Genomic DNA, 22,284 nt, shown 5'->3' with positions numbered 1-22,284 from the left:
AGCATTTAACTGAAGGAGCCTTTGGTGCTTGACATCTACCCACAAGAAATCAGTGTTGTGTCCAGTCTGGATCCAGAATATATGTTCATTTAATGAATCAACAGAACACAGATATAGAAATAACTGCCTTTAATGCTTAAATTAAGTGATACGGTGCTGCATTCATTCCCATTCCCAGACAGATTATTTGGTAACACTTTACAATACGGGTGTGCTAATATGCATAAATTCATGCTTAACTAATTCACAGGTAATCATGAGTTAAGGTATACCTCATGAAGAACTAAACCATTAATGAATGATTACTGCACCAACAACTAATAAAAAGTCTATATGATTAATCGATTAAGTAATACATGAATTGCTATTAATTCAATGTGTAATTGTGTATTAATTCCTTAATAACATATTTTATGAACTAATAGTTAAATTAATTACCACAATTAGCCAAATCTTTGCACTTCAACTTCCAGTTGTCTGCTTTAATTAATCATTAGCTAATGATTTGCAAAGGTATCATTATGTTATGACTTTACTTGTTGGGGCACATCATTATTAACTAGTCATTTAGTAATTGTATTAATTTGCACATGAATTTGCACTAAAAATGAAGTAATTAGTCATGTATTAGAAAGTTGGAAGTTGAAATACAAGGCTTTGACTCATTCTTGTAATTAACATATTAATTAACCCTATTAGTTAAAAAATGAGTTATTGTGGAATTAATCCACAATTACATATTAAATTAATAACAATTCATGTATGAACTAATACATTAACCTTACAGACTCTTAATTAGTTCCTAATGTGGTAATCATTAATGAATAGCTTAGATAATCATTAGTTACAAATTAATTCAGTATTATCTGTGCATTAGTTAAGCATGAATTAATCCCGTATTGTAAAGTTTTACCGATTATTTATATTTTACAACCAATACTCAAACATCAAAAAAATAGCAGTAGATTTTTAATAGAATACAGTGATTAACAGACTCTGAAGCACCAAACAGTTTCGCCTAAGGAAAGTAACACATAGATATAATGAGGAAAATAATGAGGGTCCAAATATATACATACAAACAGAATTGATTTGACATTAAAATTATAATGTCTAAGGCAAAGAAAGCTACATTTACAGAAGCTCTGACGAACACTTGTAAGGAAGCAGCAGAGAATGGCAAAGAATATGTGCAAACGTGTATATCTGGAAAGTGTGTTAAAAAAAGGAAACCATATTATATTGTTTGTATGTGTAAACACACAGAGATCTACTGCACATTGAGTGGGCAAAGTAGCCATTATGGACTAGTTCATTCACATTTGAAATCCATTTTCACTTAAAGTATGCTGATAAATATCAAATAAAGATCCTTTGTATAGGAAGGAATGAAAGACTTTGGTCCAAATCAAATAAATAAATATATGAATGCTAATCTATAATTTAGCAGGGATAGGGGGTAGGTGACTTCTAACAGGTATCATGGTGTTGTTATTGGAGATGATTTACAACTCAATCACTGCAGCTGACTACCACTAGAGTTTGGCACATGAGCTAGTTCAGTTAAGAAGTCTCTCAGGCCTCGGCTCCACCTAGGGGAGTGGAGGTCAACAGGTGAGCGGCTCTAGTGTGGATGAAAGGCAGACCTAACTGGTGGAGTCTCCCACTCACTCCTGTCCGTAATGAAGACATTCACAGTGATTGGCTGGAGTAGTGCCAACCATTGCCTCTTAGATTTCCGTCCCCGGTCCGACGTCTTTGCTGTCTTCTGTGAGCTTGTCACCTGAAATACAAATACAATATACTCAAACATCCCTGCAAATGCATTTGTATCTGATGCCGCAACCGGGCAAAACACTTTATGGGCAATATCGAATTCCCACATTTATGCATTTCAAAATGTGTCAAACTGCAATTGAAATATAATTTAAAAAAAAGGTTTTAACTTGGACTGCTCTTTTAATGTTTGGGGTCAGTGAGATTTTTATGGAAGAAATTGATACTTTTACTCAGCAAATACATTAAATTGATCAAAAATGTAAATACATTTAAATGTTACAAATAAATGCTGTTCTTCTGAAAATCTTTTGAAAGAAAACGTATCACAGTTTCCACAAAAATATTAAGCAAAAACTGTTTTCAACATTGATGATAATAATAAGACATGTTTCTTGAGCATCAAATCAACATGCGGAAGGATCATAAGACACTGAAGACTGGAGTAATTATGCTAAAAAAAATAAGCTTTGCCAACACAGGAATCTATTTTTATCTATTTTATTTATTTGAAAATATTTCACACTTTTTATTCTATTTTAATCAAACCAACCCCAAACCTTTGGATGGTATAGAGTATTAATATTACATAGAGTATAATAACGTTTTAGTGGCATGTTAACCCTTATACGCATATGCATGTATGTCATTCACACCTCCTCATTTATTTTTTTAAAGTTAGACATCAACCTTCTTAGTATTCCTCAATCAATTCATTATAAACAATAGAACAAGAAAACAAAATATAGGGTTAATTATATTTATAATAATATCTATTTTATATAAAAATAAACTTATATATATATATAAAATTTATATATACTTATACAATATAACAAGAAAAGATATATAGGGTGGGTTGCTAATGACCCAAGGTGTGTAACAGTGTAAGTGTAAGAAATTGAGATTGAAGCTTAAGAAAGAAAAAAAAATATGATATTAAATTGTAGTATTATGAGAACAAAGTTGCGAAAGTAAACTTAATAAAATGTTCTTTTCATGCTTTATATGAGCTTACTTGCAGCCTGTGCCTGTTTGTCTCTGGGGTCATCTGTAGGGCTCAGATCATCAGGAGGCCAGCGGAGTTCCCCGCTCTCTACCTCCCCGCTCTCAGTGGGCTCAACCACGATGGACGGCAAGCGTTTGGAAAGCTTGGGAAACCTTTCATGGGAGTCTGGGAAGATCTATATCATTGGGTCATAGGAAGCCACATCACATGCGTGTTAAAAATGCATTTTCAAAGTCTGAAAGCCCTCAAAATGACCTGACAGTTTTCATGAAACAGCGCAATTTGATATTTACTTATTGTATTCAAGATCTAGATATAGTTCAAGATTTAGAGTGGCATCTTGATATGCCACACCTGTGAGGTGGGTGGATTATCCCGGCAAAGGAGAAGTGCTCACTACCACTGATTTAGACCGATTTGTGAACAATATTTAGCCACGTTTCCACTGCAAATTACCAGGAACTATTTGTCCCAGGAACTTTTTTCATAGGAACTTTTTTTGCCCCAGACCGCTTGCTTACTGCATTTACACCGCGGACTAAGTACCGGTCCCAAAGCATATTTAGAAAGCTTGTAATGCTAGATATAAAAGTAGACGTTTGTTATCAGCGGACATTGACCATGAGATGGATGGGACAACGCGTGCCATCTGGCAGAAAGAACAAGTGGTAAGAACCAATCAGCATGTTCAGCTCACAAGTCCCACCCCGAACTCTGAAAAAGTACTACCTCGCCAGCAGGGACATTCTGGGATCGTTAGACCCTTGTTCCTGCGGTGTAAACACACCGAGTACCACCCCAAAGTTCCTAGTTCCTGGGGAAAGTTCCTGCGGTGGAAACACGGCTTTTGAGAGAAATAGGCCTTTTGTGTACATAGAAAAAGTCTTAGATCTTTGAGTTCAGCTCATGAAAAATGGGAGCAAAAACCAAAAGTGTTGCGTTGATATATTGGTCAGTGTATAATTTGTCTAGCCCACTAATGTGCTATTAAATGGCTTTCCTGATGTAAATGTAACGTTATGTGACATTGTTGAAAAATTGTTGAAAAACACTGATTGATCGATATTATGTACGAGGCATAAACATTTCAGTAAGTTGTACTGTATCTTTCAACACACATATTGTTATATCGTGTTTATTTACTATTAGCTAGTAAAGAGTAAGAGGTGTACTGTTTATGACCATGATCTGTCACGTCACATTTACAAGCGCCAACACATATACTGCTTGAATTTTGTAAAAAAAAAAAAAAAAAGACAAAATCTGAGAGCTGAGAATCTGTTTCCTATCAAAAGTAACCTGCTCTGTCTAGTCTGTCGGTTTCAATGTCGAGCGTTCTCTTTGATTTTTCTCTGAGTGAGAAAATGAATGTGTGAGTCACGCTGAATGAGTGAGAGTTGGCAGCCCTGCTCTCTCTGCTCAGTGTCATTTATCTTATAGCCAAAATATCGCCATACTGTATAACAGAGGTAGATTTTTGTTCTGGCCACCAGTTCTGTGTCCGCCAGCTTGACATACGTCTTCACCTGTTCTCCGCGCTGCACAAGGGAAAAAGTCACGACGTGAGCATACGTGCCACTGCCTCAACTGAAACTGACTGGTCTTTTTATTAGCGGTGTAGAAAATGGCCAAACAGCTCTCAGAGGGAATGGGTTGTCATGTCCCCACATTTATTTCATAAAATCGCAGCATTTTGCATCATATTAATGAATAGGCGTGACATTGCGATTGCAATATGATTAATCGTGCAGAACTAATTCCCATTATAAGCAATCAGAGAGGAGAATGAAATCTGTTTGTTTTTTTTGTGGACAATCACTTATGAGTAAATATTTGATTACAAAAGCTTCCCCCAAGCAGTTTCATAAAAAAAAAAAAAAAATCCTTGATGGATTTCTATTAATGAAGTGTTTTGCATTCACCTCATGCCTTGTGTGAGTTCTATTGCTATAATGTTTGGAGTTCATGAGAGCGGTATGTGACTCATGTTGTGTAGATGCAGTGAAGTGTGAACAAGAGCATCTTGACTGTGTATCTGTGTGTCTGCAACATGTCGGGTATCAAGTAGTCTAAAAGCATCTGCACCAACTGTGGAAAAGGCTGTGCACTGGCATGTTAGTTTACACGGCACAGAAAGAGCTTACATGACAGAGTGAATGACAGATTCAGACAGGGTTCATTCAGCTAGCATATAATGCCGCTGCCTATCCTGTGGTAAAGAACGGGTTATGATGATCGTTTCCTGAAAAGATTGTGACCTTTTGAGTCTCTCTTGAGTGTCTGAGAGGAATCTGAATTCATCCAGCATCAGATTGTATGAACGAGCATGCATCCGATTGGCTTTTCGTAGTGATGTAAGCTAAATAAAAGGGACTTCAATCAGGCTGAAATGATGGAGCTCAAAATAGATCCACAGAGACCCGTCATCTATCCAGGAGCTAGAAAAACACAGCATGACTATGACTTAAAATATAACCTATAATTTACCTGGCTCTAATGGAAAACTGGATTTTGATTTGTCAACCATGGTATTTAATGCTTAAAGATGTCTGCTGCTTAATGGTACAACAACAAAAAAAGGTTCTTTATTGGCATTAATGGTTCCATGAAGTCCCTTTAAACGTCCATGGAAACTTTCCATTGTACAAAAGGTTCTATTCGCTATTCGCTGAAAACTATTCGCTGAAAGATTCTTTGGGGAAGGCAAAATGGTTCTTCTATGGCATCACTGCGTAAACCTTTTTTGGAACCTTTTTTTAAAAGTGTAGTTTCAATAACCGTTCTAATTCTGTGAGAATAGCAACGTCCAAAACACAGCTTTGATAATGCATTCCTTTAATTCATCTAAGAGGTCATGCCGTGACATCGTATCATTCTTCTATTGGTCACGCATTTTCAACTTTCGCATGAGCCTATTTTTAATTCACATATGTACGAATTGAATTCAATGGAATGAAAAGTATGTAACTATGTAAAATATGTTAGCTAACAAGTCCATAAAAAGTAACATGGATTGCAGAATAAATTATATTGCTTATTTAATATAAATTAAGATTATATTAAAATTAATTAAATTGCCATTGTTGCTAGACCAATTGTTTTCTATATTTATAGCAGAACACTATAGCTAATATACATGTAAGATAATACCTTAGCCGGTAACACTTTATAATAACTGCACGCTATTAATCATTAGTTAAGCATGAGTAAACAGTTAATTCATCATTTATAAAACATTACTAGACATTAATATGCAGTTTATAAATATAGCTATACATGCTTTTTTCTTGATTTATAAGCATAATGCGTTTAATAATTGTATTTTCATACTTTGTTAATGATCAATTAATAATTTCTAAATGAAGTATAGCATTATTTACAAACCAGTTGTTTAAGAGTTGTCAGTCATTCATAAGATCACTTAGAAAGTGTAAGTAAATGTAGTAAATACAAGTAGTTATAAAGCATTTAGTAGTGGTCAGTTAACTATTTTTGTGAGCTAATCTAAAGTGAGGACTATTCATGCTTTGTAAAGCATTTATAAAGGTGATTTAAAGACTCGTCAATCTTCTAAACAGTAAAATGTAACAAACACAACGCAGTGATACAGAACATAGAAATTTTTAACAGCCTTAAAAAATGCTTTACAAGGCATGACTAGTCCTCACTTTAGATGAGCTCACGAACATAGTTAACTGACCACTACTAAATGCTCTTTAACTACTCAAATTAACCCTTAATTACAGCATTAATACATGTTAATAAAGCATTTATTAACACATTAAGTAACCATCACTATGTCTGAATAATAAGATGTATGAATGTACATTTAAATAGTTTATTAATCATTTACTTACTCGCTATAAGTAATCATATGAACCACTGAAAACTCTTAAATAACTGGTTCATAAAAAATGCAATTCTTCATTTAGAAGTGACAAATTGATCATTAATAAAGGATGAAAATACAGTTATTAAACAAATTATAGATATGCTTTTAAATCAAGAAGAAAGCATTTATAGCTGTATTTATGAACTGCTTATTAATGTTTATTAATGCTTTATGAATGATGAATTAATGGTTTACTCATGCTTAACTAATGATTATTAGCGTGTAGTTATTATAAAGTGTTACCAATTAGCCTAGTTTATTTAAAATAACACAAATCCAGTATTGGGGAAAGCCATTTTTAAAAGTCATGAGTTACAATATTGCATTACTCCCTAAAAGGTAACTAATTGCATTAGCCTACTTACTTTTTATAAGTTACTTTTTAAGTATTACATTACTTTTGCATTACTTTTCTCTCCTGGGCTGAGATACTATATAAAAAAAAATACTTTATAACAAAAAAAAAAAAAAAAATGATATTTTTGGGTAAATTTGGGCCTTTTACACCAAAAGTGAAATGAATAAACATCTGGCTAAAGGAGAAGGGTTGAATCTGATTATCAAAGGTCAGCAGCAAAGACATTGGTTAATAAAGTGAGATTAAATACATAAATTGGATCTGTGATATAAAATATAGTTTTCATTTCAGTAAATTCCTGCTCACATTTAACAGTGGTTTCCAAACTGTCTATAGTGGCTTACTCCTGAGGCATTTAACATCCTTCTGCATAGAGACAGAGCACAACACTTCATAATCTGAAGACAACGCCCACCAGGGGGAAAACAGTCCTATACCGTCTCCATTGACTTTGCAACGTATGAGGCTGCCTCCTTGTCATTTTGACTTATAACAACAGAAGACAGAAAAATGCCTAAAAGCTGCTATGTGACAAGGTGTACAGCAAACAAGCTATAAAAAAAAACCCAGAAATACATTTTTATAAGCTTCCAAACCGTAAAAGCCAGCCTTTAAGGAGACAAAATTGGATACAGGCAATAAGACATGTCGCATCAGCAGGAAAAAATGATAAATTGTGGGATCTTGACAATCAGTATGTGTGCAGTAAACAATATTTTTTTGGGGGGTCGACAGCTTATAAAAATGTATTTCTGGGTTATTTAGCTTGTTTGTACACCTTGTCACATAGTAGCTTTTAGACATTGTTTACTTTTACAAAGGTATAGTCAAGAACGGCAGCAATGTAGTATGATTTGCTAAGGCTGAATACCCTGCATGCAACCTATCTTATGTATGCTGTTTGTGTGGATGCAGTCAGTTTTGACTGCAAAAGATGAGCTAATTTGATTGGATGTCATGTATTTGACCTTTTATGGCATTTTGCCTGTTGGAAATACATACTTGGTTTTAAATGTTATTTTAAGGTGGGGTAGCATTTTGATCGCATTCCCCCTCTCTCACCTCACGCACCAAAGGGATATGTGTCACGCACCCCAGGGATATACCCCATTTTGGAAACCACTGGTAGAGAACTACAATAACCATCATGTTAACAGTACAAACACCACTGCATCCGATTTCTCTCAACATGGGAGACAGGAGAGATGTCAGTCAATGTAAATGGAAAAAAATGAACTTGCATAGACTAATTTGAATTTAATAATTTAACTCAGATATTTTGTTGTAAATTTAAAAAGTAATGCGTTAATTACTTGAATATGTAAGCTGATTACATAACCCGCATTACTTGTAATTTGTTACCCCCAACACTGATCAAATCAATATTTCATGTCCATCCATTTCCTTTTTCTTTTTTTTTTTTTTTTTTTTTTTGGCAAATAGCAATTTAATGTCGCTCCTTGAGAGATCCAAAGGAGTGTAAGCCCACCTGTAAAGAGATGTTCTGTTCCTCTGATGCACCGCTCACATTGTAGTCTCCTACCGCAGAGTCACAGCTGTTCATCACATCCGTCATACTGCCCAGTGAGACACTTTAACCTACAAGTCAGGAAGAAGTACATTTAGAATCTCATAGGCACAGCGTCGCTCGATCCACTCATTTGCCTGTGAGACTGATTCAGATGAGCCACCTGCAATAACCACAGCTTATTTTCTCATCTATGAAAAGATCATGCCAAAGCCATCCAGCCAATCCATGTGCACCTACCATGATTTTATGCAGAGCAAGTCTGTACATAGTTTGTTATTCAAATCAACTCTTCCACCATTTAAACTAAAATCAAGAGCAATACATTCAGTGGGTAGAAATAATAGCAAAGCTGTTCTCCGATTAATACTAAATGCTAGGAGATAAAAACTGAATGGTGAGCATCCAATTGTGGGAAGTGGGCTATATGAAATGATAAAATTTTGGTCCCATGTTACAATCTCAGATCAAAAGGTTTAAGTTTTAAGAACCAATACATTTTGTATCCTTGAGGTAAACATCATAGGCATCACTTTTATTGGCAGTTATACTACATAAAATGGCTTTTGTTTAATGTAACCTAAAGTAGTCAGGTTGGTTCAGACATTATATAATATCTTTAACTTTAGTGAATTCATGTTAATAATGTAACCACATAAAGTACATTTTTAGGTTATCTATTATTAGGTTATCTGATTGGTAGAGCAGCCTTCTGGACAGTGCTATCTTTATATACTATTATATTAATTGTTAATATTTTTAATTCTTTTTATATTTTCATTTTTATTTTAAATGTAGTCCTCAACTTTAGACTTATTTTATTTCAGCTAGTTGCTAAGACAACATTTATATATTATTATTATTATTTATTAATTTTTTTAGATTTAAGTTTTCATCTCATATTGATTTTATTTTTAAGAATAGCAACACTGATTCCAGACTGTGGTCTGACAGACACTCTTACACCAGTGTACGACGACAAGTGACTATATTTATGGCTATAATTTATTATTCACTCAAATGATTCATTCAAAAACACAGATTCAATCAGAAACAATGCAACTGGCTGTCTTTATGAACAAAAATCATTCACTCGATTCATTAAGGAGCAAAACATCTGTTGCTCAAAAACAAGCTTTGTTATGGTCTTGGAAACATTTTGTTAGCGGAGCATTCATGTTGCATCTAAAATCCAAGATACTGAGTTGTTTATTAAGAATTATTATGACAGCACTCTTGCTCTTGAGATACCAATTAAATAATACACAGTCATATTTACACATGAGTACAGTTGGCTTGCATAATCTGTCTGCCACATGATTTGATGGTCTGATGTAATGTGGAGCAGCTGGTGGTCCTCAGCCCTCCGCATGGCACATGTGCACACCGTCCTGCGTGAATGACGAAGGCAGGGTGACTAATATGGACATTTACCATGAAAACATGCATCAGCACCATCAACACATGGCATTTGTTTTGCTAAAGAATGGGGTTTTATTCGTTAGTTCATTGTAGTTTAGTATTTATTCAGTCAAGTAATTTATTAGTATTATTATACTGCATCAAAGGTGTGCATGCATGCATACAATGCTGATCGTTCACTATATTGCACACATGCACCGTCCCAAAACAAACCTGCTTTTTTAATCTGATGACACATACAATCACCTCATCATTTGCATGGACAAAACCAGTATGGCTTAGCTGATCTTAGATAAGACTGAAGAGACCGCAATGATACTTTGCGTGCTTTGATGCAATGAGAAACATCCATGCTCTACACACAGTTGACAGATGAAATATAGTCATTTACCACAGATCAGCCACTTTAAAGATAGTTTTGTTTTATCTGAGAAACCTCAATAGAGACTAGAGAGGTTATTATACTGTCATTCATCATCGTTTTAGTTTACCCTTGATTCCATTTGAAGTGTGACTCAACTGAATCAAAGGGATACCGTGGAAAAAGTGAGGGTGAACAGATAAAAGAAAGCAAGAGAAAAAGGATTAAAGGACAGTGAAAATGAAACGATGAGGAAATGAACTGTTTGGACCAAAGAACGGCACCCATATGCCTGATAAAACAGACCCTCAAGCTACAATCTTACACACTGCTGAAATCACAGCAGTTCAAAGAGTGATCATGGCAAATATTCCAAAAATAAATAAATAAATAAATAAATAATCTTTTCATCTAAAAGCACCATTCAGATGAATTAGCACCACACAGATGCTGGATGGCAGACAGAAAAAGAAACTAAGCTGTTTATGTTCTCTGCCTTTAATGTTGGTTGAAAATGGACTGATTATTCATGCCGCTGTTATGTTAATGGTGACCAGCACAAATACAGCTCACTCCCCTGACCTCTTGTTAGCATACAGGCTGTTTCATTGGTGAAAGTGAACGGCAAAGACAAAAGGGACTTGAGTAAGGGATCAAAGGGCTGTGCGTGTGCTTGGTGCCATTTATAGCGAGACAAAGCACTGTAGAAGACCGGCTTTGTAGGCGGCCGCACAAAGCCTTCATCAAATGAATGATCATCAGAATATTTTCGGACGGCTGCGGGTGTTATTGTGGGTCATTGCACTATTGATTTGTTTTAAAGAAAACCCCATGCTCAAAAAAAGTGCATAGTGACTTTTCTACCAATTAAAGGTGTCTCGCTGTGAGTCGCTCTGTGTTTCTGTGAAAAATAGAGATGGCATCTGAATAATTTAACATGACTGGGTGCAACGACAGACCTCACCCCCTTCCTGGTGACATGGAAAAATCGTACTCAAATCTAGGCAAATGACCGATACTGAACTGCAGTCAGCTCGGATCATTAGCAAAACTCTTGTTACCATCACAAACCACTCACACGTGAATTAAACATGTAAAATACCACTCTAGCTTTAACAATTGACTCACGTTCCAAAATTCTGTGACATCATTTAATCACCCTCATGTTTTTCCATAAAGCCTCTTGTGTTGTCTTCAGTGCAACACTAAAGAAGACCCTCGGTCACTATTCACTTATTCATTTTTTGTTTTTTTTATAAAACAAAGCTTATTCTTGCAAGTGAAAACACAGAATTAACTATTAAAGGGATACGCCACCATTTTTTTCATATTAAACTATGTTATTCACTTAACTAAGACGAGTTGATATACTGTACCTCTCTCGTCTTTGATCGCACTTAACTAGCCCAGTTCATTCAATATGCGCCAAGCAGAGAAGCGACCAAACACCTCCACGTTTTCCATGTTTAAATACAGTTACACGAGTAGTGTAACTCGACCTAGGACGGTGACACAAAATAAAACGTTGCGCTTTTCTAAGCGTGTAAACTAAGTGTATAACTATATTGTATGGAGGAATACCACAGCAAGTGCTTGGGAGTTTGGTCTCTTCTCTGCTTGGCCCATATTGAATGAACTGGGCTAGTTAAGTGCGATCAAAGTGTCTTGCGCGCCAGAGTGATTGAGTGTGTTGAAAGTTGCAGCGCAGTCTCATCCCAAGACGTCATATAACTGACGTCTTGGGACGTCTTTTGACCATATGTCAACATCCACCTTTTTAGGGTACCCTTAAACGTCGGTTAGATGACGTTATCGGATCCTAACCCTACCCCAGACCTAAACCTAGCCCTAAACCTAACCCGTCACCTAAATGACGTTAAAGGTAAAGCGTCAGTTGTATGACGGCCCGGGATCGTCATGTAACCGACGTTTAAGGGTACCCTAAAAAAGCGGATGTTGACGTATGGTCAAAAGACGTCCCAAGACGTCAGTTATATGACTTCTTGGGATGAGACTGTGTTAAAAGTTGAGTACGCACTGAGTATGTTGAAAGTTGAGTATGCTTTCCTGTAGCTCAAACAGCCCTGGCGCTTGCAACGCCAAGGTCAGGGTTTGATTCCCAGGGAAAGCAAGAACTGATAAGAATGTAAATGTGTACCTTGAAATGCAATGTTATTCGCTTTGGATAAAAGAATACGTTTTTCCTTGAGTTGTCCGTGTACAGACGACACCATTGTCAAAACGATCCTTATTCACAGAGATCCATGAAAAGGCCTAAAAACGCTGTATTCTGCTGGCAGACCATAAGATAGCGATGTTAACTATAGACTGAACACATACAGTAATACGCATGTGCATGATGTCATCGTCTTTAGAGATTCACATTTTGTTTTTTTACATGGAAACCAGTTTCAAAAGTTGTTGTCGTACAAACGAACAGCAAAACGCAAAAAACGTTAAAAGTTTTTAGTTGAAAACAGTGTCATGTAAACCTAGTTTCTAGTCTGCTCGTTAATTAACTCATTGGTTCCCTTATTTATTTCTGGTGTAAGTACTCCTTGTTTTATTTAGTCTCTCGTCTATGTTGAAGTGGATGTGTTCTGAGTTTCCCCTGCCTGTTTCTTGAGTGTTTGGATTAAAAGACTATTTCCTGGAATTCTCCTTTGTTGTCCGCTTCCTTGCAACAGCCATCTGTGACGATAGCAAGGCCCAAGTGCCTTGTAAAATTGCTAAAAATATTAATAACATAAATTATTTTTATTTGTATTGACCATTAATGACTGAAATTACCATGACCAAATGCCAAAATACCATTCCTCCACTAGAATATAGTCCCTTGCATAACAGAACATTGCATGCAGAAAATTAATGATCCAAGTATAAATATTCAAATAAATGTGATTTGAATTTAATTGAATGTGAATTTAAATATTGTGCACCTTTATTTATACCAATAAGCATCCAGACCACTGTAACCAATATATGAGATAAAATTCCTATAAAAAGGTCATTTAAAAAGATTATGGTACTGATTTCAGGGATACATGTGTAATGTGTAATCAGTAACATAACACCATAAATGGAAGAAAGAATAGGCTACAGTATGGGTTTAGAACAACGGCATGAGTGTGAGTGAATGATGACAGAACACTCTTAACAATAAGGGTTCTTTTGGCATCTGTGGTTCCAGGAAGAAGCATGCAAACTTTCCATTGCACAAAAGGTTAAAGCTAAAAAAGGTTCTTTGGATTATTAAAATGTTCTTTACACACAAGGTTATTTTAATAACTTTTTTTAAGATGCATATGCTTAATTGTAGGTAATCTATAGCCTAATACGTTACTACATCTAAATGCATTATGGTAATAGAAATAAAAGTAGTAGCCTATATTTGACAGTTAATTTTCATTAGAATACGCAATTGGTGACAAACTAGCACTGACATGAATTACAAGAATCAAGAACTGCGGGTTTTCGTTTCGTTCTTTAAAATATTGCGTAAGCGACTTGCTTTCAATATAGGCAATATCAGTTTGATCAATCGCACAAGGGAAATGCATCTTTCTCAAAAGACGAAAATATCTAACATATCATGCAGTAACCCTGGACCACTTAATGCTGATGAATCCTTTGAGTGTTCCTCAAGCTTTGAGTGTTTCTGAGTTCACGCTCAAGAGCATATTGGTCACGGCATTTGTCCGGCTGATGTGTAAAGTGCTTACCTGTAGCCTCCAGAAGTGTTGTCCCTCCGTGTAAAGCTCGTGACTGTTCGTTCCAGTGGATGTGTGTGCTAGACTCACTCAAGACAATCTCCCAGACTGAAGCGCTGCTTCTGATACCTCAGAGCGCGCGACTGAGATAGCGACTGTAATTTCACGCGCACTCACCCAAGTCACAAGAACACGACTTTGTGTGTGTGTGTGTGTGTGTGTGTGTGTGTGTGTGTGTGTGTGCGCGCGCGCGCGCGGAGGAGAGATAAACCTCTGTGTCTTCACGATGATTTTAAGATGCAGAAAGTTTAGTGTTATTATTAAACATTTGCCATAATTCAGATGTTGGATAAGGTCTTATTGAAATCCTTGTTCAAATATGTATAGCTAGGCTATGTAGGCATTATTGATGGTTTATGAAATATTGAATTTCTCATTAATTCAACAATATTGAATGTCCTGCAGTTCTTTTTCAAAAGTTATCCTATACTTATCATCACTAATTAAAATTTTTATTCTAAAAATACAAGTAAGTTAATTGTTTTTATTCAATATTAATACGCAAACAAAATTAGCTTTAAGGGCTGCAGGTAAAAATTGCTCATTAATGTACCTTTTTTGATAATATTTTCTGGATTTTTAATACTTATTCGTTGTATTTTATTAGTTTATTATAATTGGATATTATAATTTGAAAATTACATTTCTGAGGCGTTTCTCACAATTTTAGTCACCACAATATATCATTATAAATAGTGTTGCAGGTAAGTACAGTAGGTATCTGATCAGATTAGGCCTACTTTTTTCAAGTAAATGATTCTCTGTGTTTCATCTTGTTTAGTTGTGTTGTCTTGGTTTCATGTTTAACAGTTTAGCATTTAGAGTGTCTTATAATCTCCTTGGTTACTGATTATGTTCACCTGTTTATCATTCAAGTTCCCTTGTTAATTCTGTATATCCCTGACCTGTTAATTTCTTGTTGTGTGTTAAGTGGTGTTAATGTATGTATTTCCTTGTGTATCTACTAACTGTTTATCAGTATTGCCTGTGATTCCTCTGCATCATGCATTTCCTAAACACCTGTGACACAGCTAATATTTTAAACATATTTTAAAGTATATATTACTAGTTGTTTTCAGTTAAAACAGCTCAAACATGCTGGGACTATAACAGTAGGGTTAAGACTTAGGATAAGGTTTAAGTCCTTAAGGGGTTAGTATTCCTCAGAATTATCCGTGTATTATGAAAACCTACAATCCTTAATATGTTAAAGGGATAGTTCACCCAAAAATGTTCACCCTCATGTTGTTCCAAGTGACTACAGTGGCTCAATCTTAACTTTAATTTGGGCCTCCAGTTAAACGTCACACGTAGGCTCACTATTGGCCGATGCTGATCATGTGTGTAATGCGTGTGCTGTAAAACGACAGATCGCCCAGAGAGAAGCAAATGAATAGTTGAAATAAAGAAGAAAAAAAAAATTGTATGTTTTTTTTTTCCGCACAAAATGTGTTCTCGTCGTTTGAGAAAGTTAAGATTGAGCCACTGTAGTCACTTGGACTATTTTAACAATGTCTTTAATAACTTTTCGAGGCAGTCAAGTTTCAATCCATCAAGAAGCCTATGGACTAGTGATCCAGCTCTCAGATTTCATCAAAAATATCTTAATTTGTGTTCCGAAGATGAACGAAGGTCTTACGAGGTTGGAACAACATGAGGGTGAGTAAATACTGACAGAATTTTCATTTTTGGGTGAACTATCCCTTTAAATTACACAAATATACTTTATGTATTTATGTATTTTATGTATTTAATCTCTCTGTATTAACCAATTTGCTTTCATATTAACCAACATTGCTTTTCGTAAGAAGTAACTAAGTGGTGCAATTAGTTACTTTTTTAAACAACTTTATTCAGAAGTTGGGACTCAGCTTACGAGTATTAAAGTAAATTGCACCTTTTCAATATATTGAACTACACTCAAATAATAACTGTTGCCATAATGGTTTTTAGAACTTCAATCTAACCTGACCATGAAATAATTTAATCATTTTTAAATAATAAATAATAAATAATAAAAAAAAAAACTTTTCACTAAGAAATAAAAGTCTTAAAATTAACTATGAGTGAGTGGATATTTAAACCAGTTTGCAAGAGATTGTATTTGTGATGTTAAAAGTCAAGACTTCTGGCGTTCACACACTGGTACCCTATGTGCCAACTGGCATTTCTGTGTCAAATTACACAGCGTGATGGAAAACAGGCAGAGAAGTTAAATGTCAGAGGTTATATAGCACCTCAAATTCCTATTGGCTCAACCATGATAGTGTTGATGATGATGTCACAACGAGTAGCGAGTGAAAGGAGATGCTGCTGTTCATATAGATGCTTTGGGCGATCATCTCACAGCTCAGGATCCAGTAAAACCCAGACCTCAGCCTCTTGGCAGGCAGAATTTTCCAGTGGCTCTGTAACTTGACAAGGAAAGGTATCCATTTTGACACATATACCTCTGTGGATGTTAATTTTTAAACAGAAAGAGTCAGTGTCGGTTCAGTGCAATGATCATGTATTCCTGCGCTAAAGATTAAAGAATTTTAGTTAAGATCACCAAAAAGTATTTGGATGCCTTTGTACACTCAAAATATAGGAATATTGTTGTGTTATAAGAATTCGTCAACAAATTATCAGCTAAAAATGACATTTTTTCTTTTCTGGGCTAGTTTTTGCAATGAACTTTTAGCGACTAGTGTCAATATTAGTCATTGAAGTATGAGGTTCTTAACAGCGTTTAACAAATTGCAAATTTTAACAAGAAAAGTTTTTTTTTTTTTTTTTTTTTTTTGCTTGAAAATGTGCTTGTGCTTTATCGCTCTGAAATAAAATGTTTAAGATTTTATTACAAAGAGCAAAGACAATTTCAAGTATTCAATTTTTTTGGGGGCCACTGTATTTGTGACATTTATTTCTCATTAAAAAGACCAGACCTGTTCTAGTGTCACACCAAACACAATCTGAAATGCAATTTCCAAAGCAAGTTCAAGAGGTTCAGGCTTGGGACAGAGAAACCGACTTGCAGACTTTTCTCGCATAATTGAAATGTAGAGCTTCTCCTCTCCTTTCCTCTTCACTCTTTTACACGACTGCTGTGTCTCTGAATGAAGAGCTCTAACTCTGTGTATGTGGAGGAGAAGTGTAATAGAGTGACCTTTCAGTAATCTTGCCATCTCGTATAAATTCACTTCAGACCTGCTTTCTGGCTTTTTTCTCTCTTCATTCAACCAATTAGCACTTCATGCATCTGCCTCTCTCTTAGCTTTTGTGGAAGACTCAGATTGAAAGCACCTCTGAGGAAAATAATTAACTGAAATTTCTTTCAATATCCTGATGGCCTCCGACTGAAGAGGAATCTCTAACATCAGATCATAATGTTTGATTGAAGAATTAATATAAATGTCATTGGTGTGCTGAGTGGCATCTCTTCAAGTTATAACTGGAATCATAATTCACATAATCATATTCACATAGCCTTGTACAGCATAATACAGCCTAATACTTTATTTGCTTACAATCAACATTTCAAAGCACTTTACTGAGTTTCATGTGGTGTTAAAGTAATAAATTTTGACATAAATTTATTTATAAAACTAAAATTGATCTCATTATTAAATTTTTTAACTTGATTAATTGCATCCGAAATAAAAGTTTGAGTTTACATAATATATGGGTGCATTGTATAATTATTTTGAATTTATATAAATACACACACTCACATTCATGTATATTTAAGAAAAAAATATTATTAATATATAAACTATTTATATTTATATAATATATAAATTATAAATAAAAGATATATTCAGTATATACATGAAAATATTTCTCAAATATATACAAGCATGTGTGTGTGTGTGTGTGTGTGTGTATTTATATAAAATAATTATACACAGTGCACCCACATATGTAAACAAACTTTTATTTTTGGATGCGATTAATCGTTTAACAGCTCTATTATTTATATATATATATATATATATATATATATATATATATATATATATATATATATATACTGTATATATATATATATATATATATATATATATATATATATCAGTTTGCACTGAAACTGTCTTTTAGACCTTGAAGTGTTTGGTTCCCATTGAAGTTCATTATATGGAGAAAAAAAATCTGGAATGTTTTCATCAAAAACCTTAATTTCTTTTCAACTGAAGAAAGAATGACATGGATATCTTGGAAGACATGGGGGTGAGTAAATTATCAGCAAAAGTTATTTTTAGAAGTGAACTACTCCTTTAAACTGTTATGCATGCGTTTAAAGCGTATCCACATCATGTTAAAAATGCAGTATTTGCAAGATATTGTTTAAGGAACTATTACAATTTTTCATTGATGGTGAATGAAAAAAACTTCATTAAGGCCTTAACCAACTCATGTTTTTAAAGGCAAGTTTAAGCTTTGATGTATGAATGATGCCCAAGCTGTGCTGTGCCAGATGCACTCAGTGGCGTGGGCAATCCCAGAACATGAATGAATGAATCCGTCACACTGCTTGTGAAGACAGCAGATGCGAAGGCCTGGTGCTCCCTCTGCTGCACAATCAATGTTAAAAAGATATGGGAAAATTAGCATGATGTCTTACATGTTCAATGCAATATGACAGTTTATATTTTAAACCCGGACAGTTCCAGCGTTCCAGTGTGACACATAAAAACAACAGTAACTTACTTCTACTTTTTTATATATATAATAGAGGTGCTTCCCTCTGTGAATCCTTATCACTTGGCAACAGAAGCTGTTAGGCTTCAGAAGGAGATGAATGCAAGGCAAGCTAAAGCGTGACATCTAAGAATCAGTGAATGAGTGTAGCATGGTGTCTATTTCCCCCCACCTTCCATCAGTCAGAACGGATTGTGAGAATGACAGACCAGAAAGAGGGGGAAAGCAAGACTTCAAATAATCTCTACAGGGTTTCCTTTAGCTTGTGTGTCCCCCAAAACACCCCAGGGGCACCAAAATGTAGGCAAAAGGCAGAAATTACACTTGAGGCAGTCAAAATAATCCGTCCTGACACTTACAAGCTCCCACAGAGATTTGAAGCCCTGTGCTTATAAAATATTAAACAGCCACAAACACAATTCAGTCTTCCAGAGCTGTCTGCAATTCGTCTCGGAGAGAGAGAGAAAAAAAAAGCTCAATAGGAGGTGCTAAGACTGTAGAGAGTGAAAAAGGGCCACTCAGTCTCACCACCAGAGGTCAATGTTTTCAAAGAATTGAAAGTAGAACGCTCATTTGGTGGCAGAACCTGATTACACCAAGCGTTCCTGGATCAACTTGATCCTATGACATTCCAATCAGCGAATCAAATTTGTGGGGCAAGTTACAGTTAATGTCTTAAGTTAAGTTTACAACCAGAGTTATGTGCTTCTACATCAGTGTTATGCACCTATCATTTCCCTCTGATTATAAGGTTAGGCTTTTGATTCAATTTTCAGACAGGAATGTTGTTCCAGGATCAACAAAGTATGTTGACTCAGGAACGATATAACTCGCTAAGATCAGGATGTGACTTTTGTATATGCTACAGCTAGGTTTGAATTGCTAAATGAATATGTAGATATATTATTTGCATGGTAACACTTTACAATAAGGTTCATTAGTTAACATTAACTAACATGAACTAACAATGAGCAACACATTTGTTACAGTATTTATTCATCTTTGTTAATGTTAGTTAATAAAATAGCTACAGCTGTTCGTTGTTAGTTCATGTTAGTTTACAGTGCATTAATGTAAACAAATGTTGAAATTCATATTAACTAATAAATGCTGAAGAAGTGTTGTTCATTCTTAGTTCATATTAACTAAGATATGTTAACTATGCACCTTATTGTAGAGTACCATTTGCACAAACCAATCAACAAATGAATAAATAACTGTAATAGTGTAATTTTGATCATACATAATGTTCTTGGATCAGGGGAGCAGACTGCAGTGGCAGTGAAAAGGTCACTGACTAATGGCTTAGTGAATAAGCAGGCAATAATCTGCGGTAAGTAAATGTTATTGCTATGTGAGGCTATCGAGATGTCATGTGTGACTCTTACACTGCAGATGCTTAGAACATTATTGTCAGCACATTTTTGTATTTTTTGACCACAGTACATTTCCTCGAGATGACACCTTAAACAAGTTAATCTATTTGTGGAGCTAGAAAAGCCTACTTGAAAACATGATTGACAAATAAATCAGTGTGGGTGTGTTTGCAAATGATGTATTTTCAGAATATTCTATCAAATTATTCCGAAAAGGGTATTTTCATTATTGTCAAATGTTTATTAACTTTACGGATTGTCTTGTTGACTGATGTGCAAACCTTTGTGTTTAAACTTTGAAACCCAAAAATGTAAAAAAAATAAATAAATAAAATATAGCACAATATTATTAATATTATCAGAATGGCTCATAATCTGTAGGCTACTAGAACCTAAACATTGGAAACCTGGACTGTGTGTAAAAACACACTTGAGCTTGTTTGTCACAAGGTTAGACAACCACCTAGAAACTATCTTACAAAAATACCTTTTTGTGAATATATTTATAAATACAGATGTTTAGCCAAAGTTATTTTCATTCGTAATATATGCATTTAAAAAAGTTGTGGTAATATTCTAAAATATTAAATATTTCAATATGTATCTGACTGATTCATTATTAGCCTATATAATATTATTCATCATATTATATTAAAAATTATTAATAATATTAATACATAGCAGGATATAGATTTTTTTATTGCAAATAAATTGCAAAAGTAAAACACATAAGAACATTGTAATTGCTGAAACTTGTAATCTCTAAATTCCCGTTCTTTTCAATGAGAGTCTGCTTTCAATGCATCCGAGCTCCTGATGAGGTCAGATCTAGTATGGAGGATTGTATCTTTATTACATGTGAGAAAATAAATGGTTACTGAGAAAATACTTTCTCTCAAAACTTTTTTACTCTCAAATATTATATTTTTTTTGCTATTGGTATGAAAACTTTCTCTCAAATATTTTTTTTTTTTCAATCATGAAATGTTTTTTATTTTATTATTATTATTTTTTTTTTGCTATCAGTGTAATAACTTTTTCTCTAAAACATTTTTTTTTTCTCTCTCAGATGATTTTTTTCTCGCATAAAGAAGACACAATCCTAGCTCCATATTTGCTAGCTGCCTCCCGGTTGTCAATCAAACAATGGCGTCATATATCCCAGCGTTTCCGGTGCGATGGGCGGGGCTCCGCGATCCCGGTCTGGATTCTTCACTCGGGAGCGCTAGACAAGGCTGAACACGAATGCAGCCATATTCGGCTTCAGGGAGAAGCAGACCGGCTAGCGCCAATTTACACGCAAGGATTCGCCTACTTAGAAAAAGCACCCACTCCCAGTATTTGGAGGGCGTATTTATGTAGGGTAAAGAAGTGTGCAGTTCTTCATTAGGGAATTTATTATTGAAGATATAACGTTACAGCAAAGCGGAATGAGCGTCCAATCATCCTGAGATTCGACGGGAGAAAAGCCCCGACACATCCCGCAAAGTGGAAAGTACAGATTTGTCCGGATTAAGGCAAATGGAGCCGACAGGGCCTCGGGAGTGAGCAGGGGGGTGGAAACGCTGGGAACCAGCGGACAACAACGGGGTTAGGCGCATTAGGTCTTCGTTTATCTGAGCACAATGTTGGGCACATTTTGCTAGCTGGCTAGCTGGATGGCTGGCTAGCAGTTGGAGTCTGGGACTTCAGATCTCCACACATATCAGCCAGATAAATCCCATTTGTATATATTTATAGCGCTAATCCCCGTTATATTCATATCGACAAGGGTTATTTTATAGTTTCTGGCTGTGGGAGTGGTAGCCAGGCCGCTAAATTGGTAGAAAATGTCTGCGAAGGTGCGCCTGAAGAAGTTGGAGCAGTTGCTGGTGGATGGCCATCAGAAGAACGAGAAGTCTCTGAGTGTGGAGACACTGCTGGATATTCTCATATGTTTATACAACGAGTGCAGCAACTCGCCCTTAAAACGGGAAAAACACGTGACGGACTTTTTGGAATGGGGTAAGTTGATGAATTTGGGTGTATTGATTGCATTTGGGAATATAAGTCAGTGCGTGCCCCTTTAAGAGCTGTTAATCTGTTATTACATTTGCCTTAATCACCCAGCTG

General features: G+C 35.3%; 2 protein-coding genes across 6 annotated transcripts in view; one reads left to right on the top strand and one right to left on the bottom strand.

Annotated features, from left to right (window-relative positions):
• Positions 1–954: 954 nt before the first annotated feature.
• On the bottom strand, positions 955–14,261 carry LOC120493273 (protein LBH). The gene is made up of 4 exons (XM_039691767.2): positions 14,069–14,261; positions 8,525–8,634; positions 2,795–2,960; positions 955–1,783 (listed from the first exon to the last, which is right to left on the bottom strand). Exons 2-4 carry the CDS (start codon positions 8,609–8,611, stop codon positions 1,731–1,733), a joined length of 306 nt encoding a protein of 101 aa, XP_039547701.2. The 5' UTR covers positions 8,612–8,634; positions 14,069–14,261; the 3' UTR covers positions 955–1,730.
• Positions 14,262–21,379: 7,118 nt separating this feature from the next.
• The window catches only part of cdc42bpb (CDC42 binding protein kinase beta (DMPK-like)), a 66,128-nt gene continuing 65,223 nt past the window's right edge, over positions 21,380–22,284 (top strand). For 3 of the 5 annotated variants that reach the window (XM_089118544.1, XM_089118543.1, XM_089118541.1), the window contains exon 1: positions 21,380–22,176. In XM_089118544.1, the coding sequence (XP_088974670.1) occupies positions 22,002–22,176 (175 nt within the window). In that variant the 5' untranslated portion in view covers positions 21,380–22,001. The remainder of the gene's footprint in view (positions 22,177–22,284) is intronic. The other 2 variants (XM_089118546.1, XM_089118545.1) reach the window with 1 other exon arrangement.

This window comes from Pimephales promelas, chromosome 13, assembly GCF_988280905.1.
Source record: "Pimephales promelas chromosome 13, fPimPro1.hap1.1, whole genome shotgun sequence".
Taxonomy (NCBI): domain Eukaryota; kingdom Metazoa; phylum Chordata; class Actinopteri; order Cypriniformes; family Leuciscidae; genus Pimephales; species Pimephales promelas.
This window is presented reverse-complemented; position numbering and strand designations above follow the sequence as displayed.

What these genes read in the sequence shown, in the direction of transcription:
- LOC120493273 (XM_039691767.2), bottom strand. Translation starts at nt 8,611, where the DNA reads ATGACGGATGTGATGAACAGCTGTGACTCTGCGGTAGGAGACTACAAT. An exon ending in AACAGAACATCTCTTTACAG is followed by an intron (nt 2,961 to 8,524) that starts GTGGGCTTACAC and finishes CCAATGATATAG; the next exon opens with ATCTTCCCAGACTCCCATGA. An exon ending in CAAACAGGCACAGGCTGCAA is followed by an intron (nt 1,784 to 2,794) that starts GTAAGCTCATAT and finishes TTTGTATTTCAG; the next exon opens with GTGACAAGCTCACAGAAGAC.